Source organism: Tamandua tetradactyla, chromosome 13 (genome assembly GCF_023851605.1).
Source record: "Tamandua tetradactyla isolate mTamTet1 chromosome 13, mTamTet1.pri, whole genome shotgun sequence".
Taxonomy (NCBI): Eukaryota; Metazoa; Chordata; class Mammalia; order Pilosa; family Myrmecophagidae; genus Tamandua; species Tamandua tetradactyla.
In genome coordinates this window covers 89,345,810-89,369,349 of record NC_135339.1, presented here as the reverse complement: position 1 = coordinate 89,369,349, position 23,540 = coordinate 89,345,810, and the positions used below count along the sequence as shown (strand labels likewise).

General features: G+C 40.0%; 1 protein-coding gene across 1 annotated transcript in view; it reads right to left on the bottom strand.

Annotated features, from left to right (window-relative positions):
* Positions 1–4,767: 4,767 nt before the first annotated feature.
* The window catches only part of PRMT2 (protein arginine methyltransferase 2), a 51,383-nt gene continuing 32,610 nt past the window's right edge, over positions 4,768–23,540 (bottom strand). The window contains 13 exon segments of the mRNA XM_077124466.1: positions 4,768–5,038; positions 5,040–5,124; positions 5,127–5,234; positions 5,237–5,291; positions 5,294–5,426; positions 5,428–5,497; positions 5,500–5,600; positions 5,602–5,683; positions 5,686–5,739; positions 5,742–5,898; positions 5,900–5,974; positions 10,775–10,905; positions 12,220–12,281. Coding sequence (XP_076980581.1) covers positions 4,768–5,038; positions 5,040–5,124; positions 5,127–5,234; positions 5,237–5,291; positions 5,294–5,426; positions 5,428–5,497; positions 5,500–5,600; positions 5,602–5,683; positions 5,686–5,739; positions 5,742–5,898; positions 5,900–5,974; positions 10,775–10,905; positions 12,220–12,281 — 1,384 coding nt within the window.

The following is a 23,540-nucleotide window of genomic DNA, read 5'->3' as shown; positions in this document are numbered from 1 at the left end:
CTACTGGAACACAGCTCTACATTTTCAGGCACTTCCCTCCAATCTCTCTAATACACCTTAACTAAAAAAGGTAATATCTATATAATGCATAAGAAGAACCTCCAGGATAACCTCTTGACTCTGTTTGAAACCTCTGAACCATGGACATTTTATTTTGTCTCATTTCTCTCTTCCCACTTTTGGTCTAGAAGATTTTCTCAATCTCTTGATGTTGAGTCCCAGCTCATTCTAGGATTTCTGTCCCATGTTGCCAGGAGGTTTACACCTCTGGGAGTAATGTTACACGTAGAGAAGGGGAGGGCAGTGAGTTTGCTTGTCATGTTGGCTGAGAGAGGCCACATCTGAGCAACAAAAGAGGTTCTCTGGGGGTGACTCTTAGGCCTAGTCTTAAGTAGGCTTATCCTATCCTTTGTGGGGATAAGTTTCATATGAACAAACCCCAAGATTAAGGGCTCAGTCTTAGGCCTAATTTTAAGTAGGTTTAGTTTATCCTTTGTGGAGATAAGTTTCATATGAACAAACCCCAAGATCGAGGGCTTGCCTATTGATTTGGTTGTCCCCGCTGCTTGTGAGAATATCAGGAATTCTCCAAATGGAAAGCTGAATTTTCCCCCTTTCTTGCCATTCCCTCAAGGGGACTTTGCAAATACTTTTTTATTCACTGTTGAAATCATTCTGGGATTTATGAGGGCATCACTCTGGACAAACCTACAAAATCTCATGCCCTATTCAAGTTTCCATGTACTTATGGTGTTCAATTAAACTGTCCATATAAGTTTTATTAGGAAATGCATTAGTCAAAATATAAATTTTGTACCAAAATAATCATTTCTTGCTTTAGTCTCACACAGAAATTGAAGTTTTAAAATATGAATTACCAACTATTTTCAATATTCCGCAATATTGACATTCCTTAGTTCTTCCGCATGCAAACACATTTTTTAATTTGTACATTTAGTCACTGTCATTGTACACACTAGGCATTCCTAGATTATATAATTGGTATACTTTTGCATGTAACATTTGATTTTCTATTGCAGCTTTTAGAACTCTATCTGTTCTTTGCAAATGGCAGTGTCACTGGTATGTTTTGGGTCTTATTTTCTTCAAGCTTATCCTGTTTGGTGTTCTCTTTTTGGATTTGCATATTCATGTCTTCTTCTAAGTCTAAGATGTTTTCTGTCACTTCTTTGAATATTCCTTCTGCCTCTTTCTGTTTTTCTTGTCCCATAAAGCATATAACAGTAAGCTTGATGATGTCCCAGATGTTTCTTATGCTCTTTTCATTTTTTATAATTATTTTTTTTTCTGTTTCTCAGCCTGACTCATTTCAATTGTCTTGTCTTTGAGTTCACTGATTCATTCTCATGCCTGCTCAATTCTGCTGTTGAAACCCTCCTGGGGATTTTTTATTTCAGTTACTGTTTTCTTCAATTCCAATAGTTCTGTTTGGTTCTTTTTAAAACTTCTGTCTCTTTATTGAGTTCTCATATTGTTCATTCATTGCTTCCCTGATATCCTTTAATTCTTTTTCTCTATTTCCTTCATCTCCTTGAGTACGTAGAAGATCATTTTTTTTTTTTTTACCAGTCTTTCTCCAATATGCCCATAGTCTGGCCTTCTTTTTTGATATTTTCTGGATTTTTATCCTCCTTTGGATGAGCTATCATTTTCGGTTCCTTTATGTAATCTTTTGTTGCACACAGTAATTTTAATATCTTAAAGGACTAACTATGGGATTTATTCCCTCACACTTCATATCCAGCTAGTGAAATGACAGATTGTCTTGAATATTAGGAGCTGACAAAATTAAGCAAACACAGCTAAAGCACTGTTGACGGTCTCTGCAATTTGGCTTTGCCTTGGCTGGTGTCTCTGTCAGAGCTCAGCCCTTTTATCAAGAAAGTCAGTCCACTCCTTGTCATTTCTAGGCCTGTGTCTTACCCTTGGCTTTGCTTGCTACTGGCCTTAGTGGTTTCCCTGATTACAAAAATGTCAATATTCCCTCTCCTCCCTAGGAAACAGACCTTCTCTCTTCCCTGAGTGTTTGGCTGGAGGACTTAAGGCAGGTAAGTCTTTGCCCCAAGCTGTCTCACTCAGTTGTTTTTCACTATTCTTTCACTGTTGCAAACTGCTTTTGCCTGGAGAGCAAGCTCTGGGAAGGGGAGTGCATGCTGGAGAGGAATTTCCTGAGTCAGGTCTTTCCCACCAGAGCAAGGCCCCAAGTACCCATCAAGGGAGCCCTGGTTGCCTGGAAGGGGATCTGGGAGGGGCCGGACAGGGCACCTCCAGCCTCTCCCACAGCTCCCCAAAGCTATGCTTTCTTGTCCTGGCACATGTCCAGCAAATGCAATCCTTCAACTGTTCTCTGCAGCTCTGAGGAGGTGTAATGTCTTTAAGACTCATTTTGTTGTTAAGTGGGGTGGAACCATGGTCATCCCCAGAGTGAACCCCCAGCAGTCTGAAGAAGCTAATCAAAATCAGTGGTCAGTGATGGACTGTACACCTGTGGAACTTGGGGAGCTAGGTCTTTAGGGGTTAGGTTTGAGCACCTCACACTGCCAGTCCTGAGACTGGGGGATGTGGGATGGTGGCCTCCATGAGGAGTGCAGTTCTGTGGTGTTCACCACAATTTACCAGCTGCTTACTCCAGCATTTCCCTAAATGCTGCTTGGTCTTCTACTGGACTCTGGAGTTTTGAAATATTTGATAGTTGTCTTGGTAGAGGGACTGATTCCTGGAGCTTTCTACTCTGCCATCTTCTCACAATCCTCTGTATATCCTACATATTTTGAAAAGTATATTTTAATTTCCACTGAGTTCAAAACACTTTTAAAAAAGTTCTCTGGGGACTTTCTCTTTGACCCATGTGCTATTTAGAGGTGTGTTGTTTAATCTCCAAGTATTTTGAGATTTTAAAGCTACCTTCTATTATTGATTTCTAGTTTAATTCCATTACGGTCTGAGAGTATTCTTTCATGATTTCTATTATTGAAAATATGTAAAATATGTTTTATGGTCCAAGGTGTGATCTTTATTGGTGAATTTTCTATATTAGCTTGAGAAGAAAGTGTATTCAGCTGTTGTTGGATGAAGTAGTCTATAAATGTCAAGTTGACTGATGGTGTTATTCAGTTCAATTATATCCCAGCTCATTTTCCACCTGCTGGATCTGCTAACTGTGGATAGAGGAGTGTTGAAGTCTCCAACCACGATAGTGGATTTGTCTGTTTCTCCTTACCAGTTTTACAGTTTTTTTTCTCATGTATTTTTATGTTCTGTTTTTAGGTGTATATACGTTCAGAGGTGCTATGTCGTCTTGGAGAATTGACCCCTTTATAATTATGTGATATCCCTCTTTGTTTCTCATAATTTACCTCATTTTAGCATCTGATTTGTGTGAAATTAATATAACTATGTCATCATTCTTTAAGTTAACATTAGCATGGTCTATCTTTCTTTATCCCTTTACTTTTAGCTTAGAATAGCCCTTATATTTAAAGTATGTTTGTTGTAGACAATATATATATTTGGGTATTAGTTGTTAAAATCTAATCTGACAATCTTTGTCTTTTAATTGTAGTATTTAGACCATTTACATTCAGTGTGATTATTGTTATATTCGGATTACTTTCAAACATATTCATAGCTGTTTTCAATTAATTGCTAGAGGTTTCTTTTTCTGCCTTCTTTGCTATTATTTGAGTATTTTATATGATTTCACTTATCTTCTCTCTTAGCTGGTCAATTTTACTTTCATAAAACAATTTTAATCATTGCCCCAGAGTTTGCAATATACATTTTTAAAAGTAGGCTACCTCCAAATAACACAATTTTTGTGAATTCACTTGTGAGTGCCTCTTATGAAAGAGAATTTCCAATTTATTTCTCCATCTTGTGGCAGTTGTCATTTATTTTACCTGTCCACATGCCATTAACACCCAATGCATTGCTACTATTATTACTTTACTATTATATATTACTGTATGCTATGTTTTAGATCAATTAAGATTAAGGAAAACACAAATATTTTATTTTACTTCTATTTTTTCCTTTTCCAATACTTTCCCTTTCTTTATGTCAATCCAGGTTTCTGACCTATATCATTTTGCTTCTGTTTGAAGAAAATATTTCAACATTTCTTTTAGGGATGGCATACTGGTGATGAATTTTCTCTGTTTATGTTTCTCTGAGAAAGTTTTTCTTTCTTCTTCACTTGTTTTTAATTTACTTGAAAATATTTATAAGCACCTAGTACATGCTGACAGATAATTTATTTGGGAGACTTCTATAGATCTGTACTATGTCATGCAGAGGACTATTGCATGCACTCCCATCTCCAGTTCTCTCCAAGATTGTGCAGTTCAGTGTCCCCATACAGCCAGCATGGTTTTTGTGATCAAACATCCATATCTTAAGTAGAATGGTGAGGACACTGTTAAACATGACACATGAACAGTGACTTTCACAGGAACCAACAGAGGTCTATCTAGGAGTTCAGGTTAGACCTATGCTAGCTTAGGAATGTTGTGCCTGTAGCTTATCCTTGGGCTGGCACCATGCAAACCACTGAGTGAATAATTGTAAAACAGTCTTCTTCTAAGAGAACACTAACAGGATGACGCTAGTGATAGTCACTCCTGCTGATCCCATGCCTGTTTTCTGCCAAGGAGCCTGATGATGTCAAGAGCCTGCAGATAACCATTGGGCAAGCTGTGGGTAGAGGCACATGGAGTGAAGTTTCATGGATTTACAGAAGAATTTGCCTTACCATTCAGGTAAGTCTTCATTCATGTGTTTGTTCCCTTGAAAATGCACATACTGCTTCTCAAATAGACCATCAAATGTCATCTCCTGTTTAGAAAGATTTTTTTCTCTAACTTTTTGAGATATGGGGTCTTGTATGGGCATGACAGACCAGCTCAACACAGCTGACATGCTTTCTCCACACTGGATTTTTGGTAATATGACTGGGCCCATGATCATGTCCCCTCTGTGGGCAGCAATGGAGTTGTCCATCATAAATAGAGTGCTTCTAGTGCATTGTGGGGTGCAACAGCCCAGGACCCTACAGCAGCTGCAGTCTGTCTCTTTCCAGATTCTGAGATCTGACCTTAAACCAGTGGTCAGTCCATGAAGAGTACTGGCTTTTAAAATATTGAAGTATAATTCACCTTTCATTTTTTATAGAGCAGAGATTTGCACAGTTCTCAATTCAACTGTAATGGTTATTGTTCAGAGAGTCAGTCTTCTGGTTTCAAAATGTGACTATACTTGGGCTTTGAAAAAAAACCTCCTTAATTGCTAAAGATTTCAAAGCCTTGAGGTTGAATTTGTACACATTATCCCAGAGGAGCACCTTGCTATGATAGTCTTTGTCAGTTCTGCATGGGACAAGTTACAGTGCAGCCATGGTTGGCCAGATGATCCTGTTTGCTTACAGCAAGGTACAGTTTGGATTCAACCATGAACTCAGACAGCAGGCAAATCCCTATCCCTTGGACACCAGCACTTCTACCTTCTCAGGCAGCCCCACGTCCTCCATCTTCTGCGGGCACATGGTGCTGGTGTTGGCAAAGTGATTTGGTGCAATCTGCTGCTGTGTGCTGGGCCATCCCACTGGCCTCTGTGGTGTGCACTGTTTTTGGTTGTGCATAATGTGCACCAAAGAGGCTGATAATCTGAGTCCACAGCCAGTATCCAAAATTATTTTGTCTTTCAGGGATTCCTTATTCTGAGGATAACATTATGGTATTTAGTTGTTTGTGGCTGGACTGCCAACATTTCCAAGTGAAGTTTCAGAGGTCTCTATCTGCCACAGTATTCATCCTGCCACATGCCTTCAGGATCATATTCCTCCAGATGCTTCCCAATGTGATTAGCTGGTATGGACCCACAGCAAACCTGCACGTTCACCCTACCACCCATCAGCTGTAATTAGTCTCGGGATAGCAATTTTTTCTCTTCTCAAAAACTATGCAAAGCACTCTTCAATAAATAGTTACAGGACAGATCCCAGAGTTTGTCATGGGATACCATACTATCCTCTCATATTTTTCCTTCTAGTTGCTCCAGAAAAAGGAAGTCAGAAGGAATAAATATATACTTTTTTTCATCACAATTGTCACTTTTTTTTTCATTTTTGTGAAAAATGACATATACAAAAAAACCCATACATTTCAAGGCACAGTGCAATAATTAGTTGTAGAACAGATTTCAGAGTTTGGTATGGATTGCAATTCTACAATTTTAGGTTTTTACTTCTAGCTGCTCTAAGATACTGGACACTAAAAGAAATATAAATATGATGATTCAGCATCTCCTTCACTTTTGAAGGATAATTTCTTTAGATAGTTTCTCTGGCTTCTTTTAAGATTTCCTCTTTGTCTTTGGTTTTCTGCAGTTTGAATATGATTTTCTTACATGTGGTTTTTATTTTTTGGTATTTATTCTGCTTAGTGCTGAGCTTCTGGATCTGTGGTTTAGTGCCCATTATTAATTTTGGAAGGTTCTTGGACATTATTACTTCAAATATTTCTTCTCTATTTTCTCTTTCTTTTCCTTCTGGTATTCTGAGTATGAAATTTTTTTTTGAAATTGTCCTGCCATTCTTATATGTTCTGTTTTGTTTTTTTCTTTCCTCTTTGCATTTCAATTTGAGAAGTTTCTGCTGACATTCTTCAAGTTATTGATTCTTTCCTTGGCCATGTCCAGTCTACTGATGAGCCCATCAAAAATATACTTCTCTTCAGTTATAATCTTTTTGATTTGTAGCATTTCCTTTTGATTCATCCTTAGAATTTTCACCTCTTTTATATTACCCAACTGTTCTTGCCTGTCATTTACTTTTTTCCATTAGAACCCTTGACAAATTAATCATAGTTAATTTAAATTTCCTGTCTGATAATCCCAACATCTGTATGATATCTGAGTTTAGTTCTGATGCTTGCTTTTGTCTTTTTAGACTGTGTTTATTTTTCTTTTGGCTTCCCTTTTAATTTTTTTGTTGAAAACCAGACATGTATTATGTAATAGGGACTGAGGTAAAAAGGCCTCTTACATAAGCTTTATGTTAATCTGGCCATGATTTGGGCTATGTTTAATATTTTCTGTAGCTGTAGGTGCAAGCAGCTTCAGAATCCAGTAATACCCTTGATTTTTGTTTCTCTTCTTGACTTTGGGCTTCCCTGAGAGCTCCCTCTCCAAAACAGTCCGAGTCTGTAATATGCATTTGTGGAACATGGTACTTGACATGCTTGTAGTTCTCCACTTTATTTATTCAGTTACTGACTGTTGCTGTCCCTCACTATGCTGTGGCTTCCTGAGGACGGGCATGAGCAGGTGGGCACCAGCAGGGAGAGCTCTTACAGGGCGGTCTCAGTGTCACATCTCCAGGCCAAGCACAGCCTGATATCTAGTAGCTGCCCACCAAGTCTTGAATGAATATAAATGGAAAGAAACAACTTCCATTTTACTGTTTTTGAGGTAGCTTGTTATATTCGGGTTCAATATTTCTAAGGACTAGAGCCATGGCCCTTGTTATTAAGTCTAGCACTTCTTAAACTTTAGTGAGCATCAGAGGCACTTGGAGAGTTAGTAAAATAGATTATGATTCACCAGGTCTAGATAGAACCTGAGTTCTGCATTTGGAGCTTATTTGGCCAGTCCCTGGACCACTCTTACAGTAGCTCCAACTTAACTCATGCTCTGACTTTGAATTATTGTCCATAAAAGCAGGCATGTATTCCCCCCTGAGCTGCAGTCCCTTTCTTGGAGCCTCTGGGAGTTGATAAAACAAAAATGTCAGTCTTTCTGCCCCTCAATCAGGAACTGTGTGCCAGTGTATACCTAAGCCTACCAAGGGGGTCAGAAGTCTCCCCCAAATTAGGAGGGTGTAAAGCTAGGTGAGGACTTCTTTGAGACTACAGACCTCTCTGCACCTGAAGAGAAGCAGCAAAGGGAAGTTTTCTCCATGAATTTTGGAGGCTACATTGTTGGGAAGTCTGGAGTCAGCACATCTCATCTTCACTTCCTTTTCCCCCAGTAGAAATCTTCCAAAAGGAATGCTTACCTTTGAAGATTTATATTTTAAATTATTATTTTTACTGATTTAATAGCCTCTTTTCCTGGGACAAAAAGGGAACCTGGAGATGGCATGTCATCTAGGGACTTCTTGGTTGAGATGTTTCTATTTTTCATAAGTAGCTGTTTCATTAGGCAGATGACACTTTTAGACAACCAGAGCAGGATGTCAGTGGGTAAGGCCAATGACAGTTCTCTCCCTACTGCCCATTGGTGCTTTGAAGCCCAAGATATTCAGAACAATGCTGGAAACTCAGTTTCTATTATTCTTTTCTTGGTAGGAAATACAGAAGCTGAACCAGAGATTTTAGTTACTTTGGCAAATGAAACTTGGACCAGGAGCACAAATCACTGGTATGGGAAAATGCATTTGGGAAACTAGACCAGCTTCCCTTCTGTAAAACATAGTTATCCCATCAATTGTGACCCATGGGAGTTGGTTCTTGTTCTTATTGTACAAACATTCTAGCAGCTACAATTCTGTCTGTACACAGTGCTCTTGTACATGGTGGAAACCTTTATACCTTAAGATTTTCTGCTCCCAAGAAACAATGACAACTCCTAAGGTATATTTTATTAACCTCCAAAATGGAAGATGTGAACTGTAGAACTAAAGCATGCTTTCTATACTTGGGTGAGTTTATTTATACACTCACTCGAAGGGGCGAAACTAATGCTTACTTAAACCTGGGTGCCAACTTCCTCCAGGCCGCTCCTGGGTAGGGGATGTCACTAACAGAGTGGCTATGGTAAGAATCTCGGGGAAAAGGCTGACTGGTTTTCCATGATAGAGGAGTTTTCATGGAGCTCCAGAATGCCTTGAATGTCTCTGGCTCTCCCCTTCCCATATACTGCCTGGAGCCCCACCCGGCATCTGGCACCGTGTGAGTCTCCTTCCCGTGAGGACCGGCTCAGACCCACAAGCCTATATGGTCCTTACCAACTGTTCTTACCAGAGACTCCCATGGGACTCTCGGTCCCAGATGCCGTTGTCCAGGAGGGCCATGGGCTCACTTTGAACCTCTCCTCCCAAAGGCCCATGGCCCCTTGAATCCCAGACCTGGATGTTCTCCAGAAGCTTTAACATGCCCCCAAACTTTTCCTTTACAGAGTTGAGATTGATTTTATATTTGGGGCAGCTTTGGAAACTTGCTATCCTATTTTAGAAAGCTGATTTTTATCTCCTTCATCCCTGGGCTGTTAAAGTATCCTGCATCTCTCTTTTTTGTAGGTGCAAAGAAATAAATTAACATATAGTTCTCTCCTAATTGCTTGACTCCAATTAATTGCCTTTGAGTGTCTGAACACTCACATTTTAGGTTGCAGGGAATGATGAGGGAAACCAATGGGGGGCTGACTTGGATTTTAAAAATACTCCCTGATGGCTGAAGGATTAAAAAATACCCTAGCTGTGCCCAGCAGCCCCTGACTGTTGCTGACTTGAAGGGGCTTTTATGTTCAGAAAATTCACTGTGTTGCCTGGGGGTTTGGTTTACCCTCAGATGCATTATCCAACATGGTGCCCATTGGCCATGTGAGGCTCATGAGCAGTGGAAACATGTCTGCTCCAAGTTGGGATGTGCCCTAAGTGTGAGCCACATACTGCGTTTCAAAGACTTAGTATTAAGGAAGGGATATAAAAATATTTCACTAATATTGTTTATATTGATTGCTGTAATTGATAGTATTTTGGATATGGTGAGAAAAAATTTTAATGGATATTTTAACTTTTTACTTTTTATGTGGCTACTAGGAAATTTAGAATTATGTGTGTGGCTCATTATATGTCTGCTGGACAGGGCTAGTCTAGACAGTCCAGATAATTAATTACACAATTCCAGCAAGAATATACAACTCCTCAAAAATGATGCCAAATCATCTCTGGACTTGATCACATTTCTTGTTGCCCAAGCATGGGAAAGCTTCCGTGATATATACATTTTCTTAAAACTGTTTTCAATAAACAGGCTAAAATGCTGTTTGAAGTGTCATAGCATTTTACAAAAGACCTTTGGGAATTTTCTGACACTTGAGGAATAAATTATTAGCATTAGCTTGATTTTCTTGGTATCTAAGAGGAGCTTTAATAACAAATAATCCAATCATGAATTTTACTGTATGTGCCACACATATGTTATTAAAGGTAACAGTAGGTGTCTTTACTTTGCATTACAAAAATAAAGAATCTAGTAAAGTTGGTTGGAATTACATTTTCAAAATATAAAATTTTAATATCTAGGGGAAACAATCTAAGATTCAAGAATGTAGAAAATCCTATGTAAGTGAAGTCAATAAAATTAAGATAAGAGAAATATTAATATGGAAATAAGAATGAGTAAGAGGAACTACGATTGCAGGTTATAAAATTGATGAATCCTATAGATAAAGTAAATTGCCATAGCAAAACCCTCCAATGCCTTCATGGCAGGAAATTGTTATCCCCAAAATAGCTCCTCCCAGATGTCTTTGGATTATTTCTGTGAGTTCCCCAAGGGTTTCCAGATTTAGCAAATAAAAGTACAGGATGCTCAGTTAAATTCAAATTTCAGATAAATTATTAATAATTTTTTAGAATAAGTATTACTGAAATATTGTATGGGGCATAGTAATACTAAAGATTATTCACTGTTTATCTGGGATTTGGATTTAACTGGGCATCCTTATTTTATCTGCAAAACTCTCCAAGGAGTACTGAGGAACAACCTCCTGGTTTTGCATCCTGGCATTCAGCTCCTAGGACCTGCTGTCTGCTATCCTGGGTGCTTTCCACACTGGAGGAGGCATCTGGTTTGTCCTGAGTTTGCCACTGGTACTCACTCCGACCTGGAGGTAGAAGCTGTGGTATATTGACAACAGTCATCCAAAGATGTCCACATCCTTATCCCTGGAACTTGTAAATGTATTACCTTAGGTAGTAAAGAGACGTGGCAGGTGTGTTTGATTTAATGATCCTAAAGATGGGGAGGTTTTTCTGGGTCATCTGGGTGGGCCCAATGTAATCACAGGGATCTTTGTAAGACAGAGACGGGAGGATCAGAGGCAGAGAAGGAGATGTGACACTAGAGGCAGAGGCAGTGATGCAACCATGAGCCAAGGAATGCAGTGGCCTCTAGCAACTAGGAAAGGCCTGGAAATGGATTCTCCCCTAGAACCCCCCACCACTACCATCAAAATGCAGCCCTCTATGTCAGCACAATAAGACTTTTGACCTCCACAGCTGTCAGAATAATTTGGTGTTTTAAGCCATTAAATTTATGGTAACTTGTTACAGCAACAGCAAAAGCTGAGCTCAGCTTTCCCCCATGGCTCCTTGGCATAGTGCGGCAAAGACCAGGTCCCAACTTCAACAAAGTGATAATGATGGATCTGTGATCAAAGCAGATCTGCAGAATCATATGCAAGCACCCAAACAGGGTGCCTGATCAGCCCCTCATTCTGTGTCATCACTGGTGGCATCCTAAGGCAAGGAGGACATATTTTCCCCTTCACCTTAGTAAGAAATACATCCAGTGTCATTTCCCCAAGATCATTGGTTTGTCCTTTCAGTGCAAACCCCACCACTAGCCATAGGACCCTAGGACATTTTCTAAAACTTAGTTGCCTGCTCTGAAATCACACCTGAAGTTCAGGTGGGGATGGGTTGAGGTGGACCAGGGTCTTTTTTGGTCTGTCTTCTTGGAGTAAGGTGATGAATAGTCCATGTCTCCTTCCTGTAGACCTCAGTATCCCATCTATGTCATCCACAGCTGCTCTAAGAAGACAGGCACAGCCATGTAAGGACACACAAGACTATGCAAGCAAAGAGCACTCTTAATCCTAGCTTAGGAAAGAAGCATTTTCCTATCACAAATTCCCTGCAGATGTGGCAGCTCTGCCCACAAAAATAAAAACACCTTGTCTGACTATGCAGATATATTTGGTGCCCTGGAGTCGCTTTTCTCAACCCTTCCTTTCCAATAGAGTCTCTTTGCTTGCAGATAAATGAAGAAATTTTCCCATTTTCTCCAAAACTAAGGAAAAGACAACATCAAAATCCAAATTCAAGTACTACCACTCAGGAAGAAAACTGCTCACAAATATACATTTTCCCGTGTTATCTTCATCTGGGTTCAAAGAACCCTTAATCTCCTGTCTCACCTTGGGCCTTCACTCCACATAGTACTGGAGTGAGATGGACTTGGTCATCATCTCCTAGGACCCTAGGGAGAAGAAGGTATCCAGAAACCCAGAGGGCGTGGTTTTAGACTTTGCAAGCAGGTGATAAAGCACAGATTTCCAAAGCAGGGAAACTTAGCCCAGATTATTTGAAAGTTGCAACTATATATGTTATTGTAGTTAGTTATATATATTGTGATTAGTTAAAACACCTACACTAGGGGGTGTTTTCCCAATATTTCCACTTTTCTACCATTTCTTAATTTCTTTCTAAATGAAAAAGTATTGCTTTTAAGCAAAGTTGCTGTGCTGGTTTGTATCTATTTGTACCCCAGAAGATCCATGTTTTTATCCTGACCCAATCTTGTGAGGGCAGCTGTCTCTTTTAATCTGATTCAATACTGTAGGTTGGAAACTTTTAATTAGATTATCATCACGGAGATGTGACACGCCCAATTGTGGGTGTGACCTTTTGATTAGATGGAGATGTGGCTCCACCCATTCCCATGGGGCTTGATTAGTTTACTGGAATCCTTTAAAAGAGGAAACATTTTGGAGAGAGAGCAGAGACTTGGATGTTTGGAGATGCTTGGAGCCCAGCAGACATTGCCATGTGCCTTCCCATGAGATGTTAAGCAAGCCAGAACCTGGAGAGTGCCAAGGGAAGCCGAGAGATGAAAACCAGGCCTGGGTAAGCAGCGAGGAACTCCCACAGGAAAAAGGGCTGAGAGCAATGGAGCCCAGGAGCAAGGGCTCCTTCCTTGTGCCTTCCCACCTGACAGAGGTGTTCTGGACAGAGTCAGTCTTTCTTGAGTGAAGGTAACTTTTGTTGGTGCCTTAATTTGGACGTTTTCACAGGCTTAGAACAGTAAACTTGTAACTTACTAAATTCCCTTTTTAAAAGCTGTTCCATTTCTGGTATGTTGTATTCTAGCAGCTTACAAACTAATAGAGATTTTGGTACCGGAGAAGTAGGGTGCTGCAGTTTGCAAATATCAAGTATGCTGGAACAACTTTTTAAATTGTATATTGTAACATATATACCAAGAAAAGAAAGAACAAAGCAATAGTTTTCAAAGCATTCTTCAACAAGTAGTTACAGGACAGATCCCAGAGTTTGTCATGGGCTATCATACCATCATCTCAAATTTTTCCTACTACCTGTTCCAGAATATAGGAGGCTAGAAGGAATAAATATTTTTTTATGATCACAATCAACTTTTTTTTTCTATTTTGTGAAAAATAGCATACACAAAAAAGCAATACATTTCAAAGCACAGCACAACAGTTATTCAAAGTACAACACAACACTTAAGGAAGAACTTTTTAAATGGCTAAGGGGAAGAGTCTGAACAGCTGTGAGGATCTTGATAGAGAAGATCTAGAATGCTCTGAAAAGACTGTTGGTAGAAATGTGGACTCTAAAGATACCTATCTTGAGGCTTTAGGCAGAAATGATGAATGTGTCTTTGTAAACTGGAAGGGAGGTGTTCTTTGTGTATGGAAGGCAGAATCTAAGAGTAATGATTGTGGATATTTAGCAGAAGAAATTTCTAAGCTAAATGTGGAAAATGCAGACTGGCTGCTCTTTGCAGCTTAAAGTAAAATGCAACAGAAAAGAGGTAAGTAGAAAACTGAACTCTTAGGAATAAAGAAACCAGAAATTGATTATCTGGGCAGTTATGGGCTCCCAGAAAGTGAGACCCTGGTGAACAGGGCCCTATGTGAAGATTTAGCCAAACTTGGAAGCAGTCACCATTATTAGAACAAGCGAGGATTGAAGATGGAGTTAACCAGAAAAGATGCGTGAAAAATCCTATTGTCTGATGGCTCTGATCCTTGGGTAATACATGAAAAATCAGCATTTTTTTTTTTTTTTGCAAGATCTGTATGAAGGGAACCACTGCAAGTCTGGATTAAAAGGGACAGAAAAGGGACAAATTGAAGGAAAAATGGCTTCAGAGGCAGAACCATGGAAGCTAAGGTCTAAAGCCAGGACATAAATCCCAGGCCAGGAGAGCAGACCCATCATTAGAAGTAGACAGCAGGACTTGTGCTTTGTTGCTTAGGAAGGGTTATACCACCTCAGGCCTCAGAGAGGGTGGAGTGCATAAACCAGGGTTTGGGGGGAGTCTGGTTGCTACCCCGTGTTCTGGAGGGGTTGAGCCTGTGCCATGAAGATACCAGAGATCCCAGGTGCTGCCCTGCTGTAAGAAGAGGGTGGAGTTGAGAAAAAGGTGGACCCCCTCAGTGAACCCTGGTATTACAACTTACCCCAGCATTTGGAGAGAGAGCAAGGCTACCACATAGGTCCTTGGAAAGGGTGGGACTGCCACTTTCTAAAGCCCTGAACCTAATTGACTCTCAGACTTTGAAATCCAATGAAATTTGTCCTGCAGGTTTTCAGAACTGTTTGAGTCTGTTGACCCTGTTTACCTTTTGATTTCTCCCTATAACAATGGAAGCATGCATCCTATGATTGTCTCTCCTTTGCATATTGGCAGCAGATAACTTGTTCTGAATTTCATGGGTCCAGACCCAGAGGAGAATTTTTCTGCCTTATAAAAAAAAATCCTGGGCGGGCCGCGGTGGCTCAGCGGGCAAAGTGCTTGCCTGCTATGCCGGAGGACCTCGGTTCGATTCCCGGCCCCAGCCCATGTAACAAAAACGGAGAAACAGAATACAATAAAAACAAGAAAATGTTTAAAAATGTTTCCCTTTCTTCCTTCCTTCCTTCCTTCTATCCTTCCTTCCTTCTCTCTGTCTTTAAAAAAAAAAAAAAAAAAAAAAAAATCCTGATATCTGACTTTGGTGAGATTTTGTACTGTTTTAACTTTGTATGGTATTTGTATTGTTACTGAAATGGTTTAAAGTTTTTGTGGTATTGTGATGGAGTGACTGTATTTTGTATATGAAAAATATGTATTTTGAGGTTCTAGAGGGTGGAATATGCTGATTTGAGTGTATTATGTACCCCCAAAAAGCCATGTTTTAATCCTGACCCAATCTTGAGGGGACGGCCAGTTCTTTTAATCTGATTCAATACTGTAGGTTGGAAACTTTTGATTAGATTATTTCCACAGAGATGTGATGCGCCCAATTTTTGATTAAATTAAGATGTGACTCCACCCATTCTAGGTGGGGTTTAGTTTACCAGAATCCTTTAAGAGAGGAAACATTTTCAAGAGAGTCGGATCTGACAGAGCAGAGACATGGATGTTTAGGGATGCTTGGAGCCCAGCAGACATTGCCGTGTGCATTCCATGAGATGCTAAGCAAGCCAGAACCTGGAGAGAGCCAAGGGAAGCCAGGAGATGAAAGGCAGCCCTGGAGAAGCAAAGTGAGGAGCCCGCACAGGAACAGAGGCTGAAAGCAATGGAGCCCAGGAACAAAGGATCAGCAGATGCCAGCCATGTGCCTTGTTAGGTGACACAGGTGTTTTAGACAGAATCAGCCTTTCTTGAGTGAAGGTAACCTCTTGTTGATGCCTTAATTTGGACACTTTAACTTCCTGAGAACTGTAAACTTGTGACTTATTGAGTTCCTTTTTAAAAAGCTGTTCCGTTTCTGGTTTAATGCATTCTGGTCGCTTAACAAACTAATAGAGCTGCCTATGGGTTTGTACTTATGCCGAGTTGGTGCTCAGAAAACACATTTTAAATAAATGATGGTTAAGAGGTGAAATGACGAAAACTCAGTGAGTGTGTTTTATGGTTTCTTGTTGGTGATTGGGAGAGCAGGGAGGATGAAAGACAGAGCCTTCGGGACCTTTAATCCTCAGGGAAGCTGATGTTGGCAGTGATGTTGCCTCAGTTTCTGACACAGTGAGTCTGTAGTGTTTGGGAATGCAGGAGATCTGAGCATCTCATGCCCTGTACTGGGAAAGCACCATCTGAAGAGGCAAGGAGGTCCATTTTATCATCCTTTCTGTGCCCAGCTCAAGAGAAAATGTCTTTCCTTAGCCGGAGGGGTTGCCAGTGGGGGAGAAAGCTCTGTTGAGAGACATAGTAGCCCTCTCAGAGCAGAACAAAATATGTCACAGGACAATTGTCCTGGGGAGATATTTTATTTTCAAAAATTAGTGATAGTGTAAGAGAGACTGTCAAAGGCAAGTCATCTCTAAGTGCCACCCAGAGCTCCGATCACAGCCTCTCTCCAAGCCCGCCCAAGGAGTTGGTAGATCTGCAGGGGTGTCTAGTCCTGTGGTCACATCCAGAGCCAAGTTTGGCCTCTGCAGGACCTCTGGTTCCTCTGCACTATGCTTTTCATTCCGAGGGGATAACTCAGCCCCTTCCTGTGATTTCCACACACAAGGCATTTGTGTAGACAAAGGACGTGTATTGGCAGAGGGTTGGAGAAGATAGAACTGATTTGCAACTCAGTATTAGATATTCAGTTCTTTAAAAAGTCCTCTGATACTATTGCATCCATCTTTTCTGCTCTCTTTCATCTTCTCTCTGTTCTCCTCAGCCCCTGAATACAGAGCAGCTTAACTGCATCATTTGTTAACTTCCTTCAGGTCAACATGAGTGGGAGGGTCTTATTTTATACACCCCTCCTACCCAGTCATGATTTGCCCAGGCTACTTTAATAAAGTCCACAGACTGACTGGCTTAAAAACAGGAATTTATTGTCAGGTTTGGGAGACTAGAAGTCCAAAATCAAGGTGTTGGCAGGACCATGCTTTCTCTGAAATCTGTAGCGTTCTGATGTATTTTCCTGGCACTTCATTACTCAAGCTCTGCCTCTGTCATGTGGCATCTGTCTCCTCCTCCTGACTGTTCACATTTCCTCTCTTTAAAAGGGTTCCAGTCATATTGGCCCACCCTGATTCAGTTTGGCTTTAAAACCCCACTATGTAAATAAATACAGCCTACCTGCACTTTAAAATGATATATCATAGAGTACATTTTTTGCAGCACATATGAAAATTCAGACTTGCGTTAGCTTAAAAAAATTCACATTTTTCTATCATTAAAATAAAGGATTAAGAAAATTCATCAAAGAAGTGCATTTCCTTGTTCAGGATTATCTTATCATTAAATATTTCCTAAGAAAGTGATAATTATTGTAGTCAAACTGTCAAACCCAAATGAGTCACAAGACAAATATTGTAGTTAAAGCCTTTAGTTCCTTCAGTGTAGGCATTTGCCTACAAAATATAGGTTTCTTAGTTCTTCTAATTAGCATAGGAGTGCTTTCTCAGGTGTGATAGAAATATAGTCTTTTATCAAGATATTCTGTTTAAGAATGCATGCAAGTTGTGGATGTCACCTATTCACAGTCACATAATTTCATTGTCCTAAAGGGAAGTGGAGAAATACTTCGAAGACCAACAGCTGCATTATTTGCAGCCAAGACAAGCCATCCTAGGGTATTTATGAGCCTATATGACAGGTGCGTTTGCATATTATGATCTTTAATTAGTCTGGTGATTTCACATAGAAACCTTTAGTTGAAGGTTTTCATGGGAAATCCTATCTCCCTTTTCCTAGACAGGACAGTTTCCTAAAAATGCCTTCAGAGGCTGGCTTACAAAAAAAAAAGGAAAAATGTATATCCTCTTTCCTAGAAAATAAGTGAGTTTTCTAATAGAGCAAGTGATTCCTCCTGCCACCCAAGAGATGTTAGACATGCACAGCTGATGGCTGTCACCACATCCACAGCTTGCCTTCACACTCTACTCCTCCAATCTCAAAGGATGCAGACCAGGACCAGTCATATAATTTGCAAGGTCTACTGCAAAATGGAAATGGGCTCCTTGGTCAAAATTTAAGAAGTTGAATACAGAGACAGTACAGTATCAAGCCAAGGGCAGACCCTTCTAAGTGGGAGGCCCCTTGCTGGGCACAGATGGCATGTCTTTGGGGCTGGTCCAGTTCTGAGCCCATTTGGCTCTCTCCACACTGTCAACCTTGCTGAAGCCACTTTAATTTCAGAAACCCTCTAATTATATACTGGAAATGAAGCAGTCTTCTCTCTTTGCCACACCCAGAAACAGGACAATCCAAACCTTTAGGAAATTGAGACATTAGAAGTTGTGGTTCTGCCTTCATTCCCTTTGCAACATTGCTAATTAAATTTTTAAGCAACGTTTCTTTGGTTTTTGGGCTTTTTGTAGTTCACTTCCATAAACCCTTATTTAACACTTTTCTATTATTCCATATGAATTGATTATTATGCTTTCATGAGGTTTTAAGATTAATGTTGAAGTGAGCAACTAAGGACATCTATCTAGATAATTCAAAATAAAAATCTCAAGTCTAAGCACAGATTCTTTTTTGAATTTTATTTTTACTTTTTATAACTTTGCATTGTTTGCATTGTTTATTTAAAACGTTTTTTTATTGTTAGGTATAACATATATACAAAGAAAAGAAAAAAGCAATGATTTTCAAAGTAAACTTCAACAAGTAGATATAGAACAGATTTCAGAGTTTGTCATGGGTTGTCATTCCACTATTTCAGATTTTTTCCTTCAAGCTGCTCTAAAACTCTGGAAGCTAGAAGAAATATATATTTTTTTCTGTTTTGTGAAAAAAACATATATACGAGAAAGCAATACATTTCAAAGCACATCGCAACAATTAGTTGTAGAACAGATTTCAGGGTTTGGTATGGGTTACAATTCCACAATTTTAGGTTTTTACTTTTAGCTGCTCTAAGATACTGGACACTAAAAAAATATAAAAATAATGATTCAGCAATCATACACATTTGTTAAACCCTCCCTTCTCTGTGTAAATCCACCATCACCTTTGATCTCTCTCCAGCTCTTTGGGGGTATGTGGACTATGCCCATTCTAACTTTGTCATGTTGTATGGGATAGGGGGATGGAACTATCTGGAGAAGCTGGACCCTCTGCATTTCAGGACTTATCTGATCCAGGAACCCATCTGGAGGTTGTAGGTTTCTGGACTGTTACCCTAGTACATGCAACCTTTGTATAATCTTATATAATGCCTTAGATGTTCTTTAGAATTAGCTGGAATGGTTTTGGTTGGGGTTTGGCAAGTTATGTTAGGTAGCAATGTTTAACTGAGTCTTTTATAGGAGTGACCTCCAAGGTAGCCTCTCGACTCTATTTGAACTCTCTTAGCCACTGATATCTTAATTGTTACACTTTTTTTCTCCCTTTTGGCCAGTATGGCATTGTTGATCCCTCGGTGTCAGGGCAAGACTCATCCCTGGTAGTCATCTCCCATGCTGCCAGGGAGACTTTCATTCTGGGATGTCATGTCCCACATAGCGGGGAGGGCAATGATTTCAGTTGCAGAGTTGGTTTTAGAGAGAAAGAGGCCACATCTAAGCAAAAAAAAGAGGTCTTTTGGAAGTAATTCTTAGGCATACCTATAGGTAGGCTAGGCTTCTCCACTATATACATATGCTTCACGAGGGCCAACCTCAAGATCAAGGGCTTGGCCTATTGATTTGGGTGTCCCTAATGTTTGACACAGTATCAGGGGTTTCCTGGTGGCAAAGTTTAATAGTTCCATATTTTTCTCTCATCCCTTAAGGGACTTTACTAATACTTCTTTTTTGTTTGTTTTGTTTTTTTGCATGAGCAGGTACTGGGAATTGAACCCAGATCTCCAGCATGGCAGGCAAGAGTTCTGCTACTGAGCCACCATTACACCGCCTGCCAATACTTTTTGTTTATCAGCTTAATATACTCTGAGATGTAACCAGGCATTACATTAAGCTATACAGGATTGAAGGCCCTCATGCTTATTCTGGGTTCCCTGTGTTTGGATTCCTTAAATGATCTATCCAGACAGGTTGATTTAGAGTATGTACTACAGAAAATTTAGGTTTGGGGCAAAATAAAACTTTCTTCCCTTTGTCTCAAAGAGTAGATGAGGTTCTAAAATATAGACAATGTTTTCCTTACCCCTGTTTTCTGAATTACCTTAATTCTGATCTGATCAGCTTCTTTCTTAACTCTAAATACCTGGTTGTAGATATATAAAACAGCCTCTCAAAATCCAGAAATAATAATGACTATTCTGGGCTAAATGTGACTGCTGTAAGAACTTATAATCTAGTCCTATTTTCTTATAAGTATTTTCCATATGACACCATACAATAATCAATCTTTTGTTTCTGGCATATTTTGCCTCACCAAGTGTCCCACAGGTTCATTCATAATGTTGCATACCTCACAACTTCATACCTTTTGTAGCAGCACAATATCCGATCATATGTATATACCACCTTCCTAATCTACTTCTCATCAGTGCATCCTTCAGCCAGCTGCATTCATTAGGCATCATGTATAATATCTGAAGTCCACAATCCATCAACACTCTCAATTTTAGATAACTTAATTGTTCTCAAGAGAAAGATAACCAATAAACACACCCTTACCAAATAGAAAATCTAAACCTCCCCTTAACTCTTGTCCCTGCCCTCAGTATTTACCCCTGGGGTTGCTATGGTACTGTTGATGTTTCCTGTTAAATATATCCCATAGCATGCAATAGCAGTTTCCCTCCTATACCCCAAACTTATACACTCTTTGTACAAGATTTATACCTTTGAAGTAGTTCATGCAAGAACTTATTTATATTTGTAGTATTAATCGGTAGAACACATGGGTCTATTCAACCCCTTTCAATCATGTTCACCTTCAGTATAGTAATATTACTTATAGACCCACTATTGAACCACCTTCACTTCTATATTCCCCATTGAGTTTAACCTCATTAGCTAACCATTCACCCATTCCTAGCTTCCTGTATATCTCTAGGTTCCCTATATTTTGTATTCTAAGCCTCTGATTTTACTTTTATCATGGTCATAAAAGTGGACTCATACAGTATCTATCCTTTTGTGACTGGCTTATTTCACTCAGCATTATGTCCTCAAGGCTCATCCATCTTGTCATGTACTTCAGGATGTCATTTTGTCTTATGGCTGCCTAATATTCCATCATATGCATATGCCACATTTTGTTGATCCACTCATCTGTTGATGGGCATTTGGAATGATTCCATCTTTTGGCGATTGTGGATAATGTTGCTATGAACATCAGTGTGCAAGTGTCTGTGTCACTGCTTTCAGCTCTTCTTGGTATGTACCAAGTAGTGCTACTGCTGGGTCATAGAGCAATTCGATATTTAGTTTCCTAAGGAACTGCCAAACTATCTTCCATAGCAGCTGTACCATTATACATTTCCACCAGCAGTGCATAAGTGTCCCAATTTCTCCACATCTTCTGCAATATTTGTAGTTTCCTGTTTGTTTAATAGCAACCATTCTTATAGGTATGAGGTAGTATCTCATTGTAGTCTTGATCTGTATTTCCTTATAGCTGATGAAAATGAGCATCTCTTCATTAAACACAGATTTTTGAAGATGTTAAGAGGCCAAAAATGTCAGAAGGAAGGCAGAAGCACTCATTTCAGAGGAAATATTGACTCTACCATGAAGGAATTTCTTTTGACAAGTGAATTTATCTAATAAATTATTGTGTGTCTCCCGTGGAATAGTTGCTATGTGGCATTCATTGATGAATAAGATAGTCTTTCTCTCTAGGACTTCATGATCCAGGAAAGTAATGGGGCATGCAAGCCCATGGTTCTAAGAGAGGCAGCAGAAAGGTGGGGATCTGGGAAGGCTTCCTGACAGGTAGATTGGAGCTGGTTTTGATAAGTGGAGATGGGAGGCAAGGAAGGGTATCCCAGGAAGATGAGCCTGTATGAGTAAGGTTCAGAGTCATGTTTAGGCAATCACAAATGATCTGGTGTCAAAGGACTACGTGATATATATGAAGGAGAAGTAGAAAATAAAGCTGAAGAAGTTGGCTGGGACAAGACCAAAAAGGAATTGAATGCAAGCCAAGGACATTGATCTATACAGAGAGCAATGTGGAAGTGGGGGCTGAAAGCTCTTACATTTTGGAATTGTGTCCTATAATTCAGGAAGTTCTACATGGCTGTTTTGTTGGAGGAGAGATTTGGGGTGGGAGGTGGCAGTTGGAAGGTCATAGTCCAGGAGAAAGGCAATAATGGCTTGAGGAAGGGTGGTAGCAAAAAGAAGGGGAAGAATTAATTTGGTTAGCAGTGAAAGGAGGGAGAATCCAAAGAGGACTCCAAGGTTTGCATCTTAGGTGACTAGAAGGATGTCGGCTAAACTGGTAGAAATGCAAGAGTCAGAGGTAGAAGGCAGTACAAGAAAGGAGATGAATGAGAGTTTGGTGGAACATCAGGTACAACTATTCCATAGACTGTAGGTTCAGGAACCTTGAGAGTCTTCTGAAGGAAGGGTTGAGTAAGTCAATGAAATAGTACATGTAGGGAGGCGAGAGAGACAGAGAGAAAGATAGAGAGAGAGAGAGACATTGTTTGACCAAGGGATTTATCTCCACTTAGAGGTAGGGTGGTATGCAGGTTTGAATCTGTGGTGGACCCCAGAAAAGCCATGCCCTTTAATCCTCATTCGGTATTGCTGGTTGGGAGCTTTTTAATTGTTCCCATGGAGATGTGACCCACCAAATTGTGGGTGGTAACTTTTAATTGGATGGCTTCCATGGAGTTATGACTCCATCCATTCTTGTTGGGTCTTGATTAGTTTAGTGAATCCTTTAAAAGAAGAAACATTTTGGAGAGAGAAAGAGTGATGAGATCCACGAGAGCAGAGAGCCAGGAAAACCAGGAGAGCCCATGGAGCCAGAGACTTTTGGAGATGAAAGAATATGCCCCCAGGGGAGCTTTGTGAAACAAGAAGCCTAGAGAGAAAGCTAGCCGATGTCACCATGTTTACCATGTGCCTTTCCAGTTGAGAGAGAAACCCTGAACTTCATCGGCCTTTCTTGAATGTAGGTAACCTCTTGTAGGTGCCTTAATTTGGACATGTTTATGGAATTGCTTTAATTGGGATGTTTTTGTGGCCTTAGAACTGTAAACTTGCAACTTAATAAATTCCCCTTTTAAAATTTTTGGTATATTGAATTCCAGCAGCTAGCAAACTAGAACAGGGGTTAAGTTAGGGAGGGAGGCAGACACACCCCATTCAGAGAGCTAAGAGGGAGAACAGCATTACCTGGCATGTGGGGAGGAAGTTTCAGGAAGGTTTTGGATAGTTATCAGAGCCAAAGACAGTAACGGGAGAAAGACCATCTGACTCAGGAGATTAGGAGGTAGATCAGTGGTGGTCTTCAAGAAAGCAGTTTTGAGGCAGAAGATTTTAAGGAACTCAGAAGTCAGAGTATTTAGATTATGGAGCATTTACCTATATGATAAGAGAAGGAAGGAGAGAATCTTCAGCTTGAGAGGTGACATGGTAATGTAGAGTATTTTGT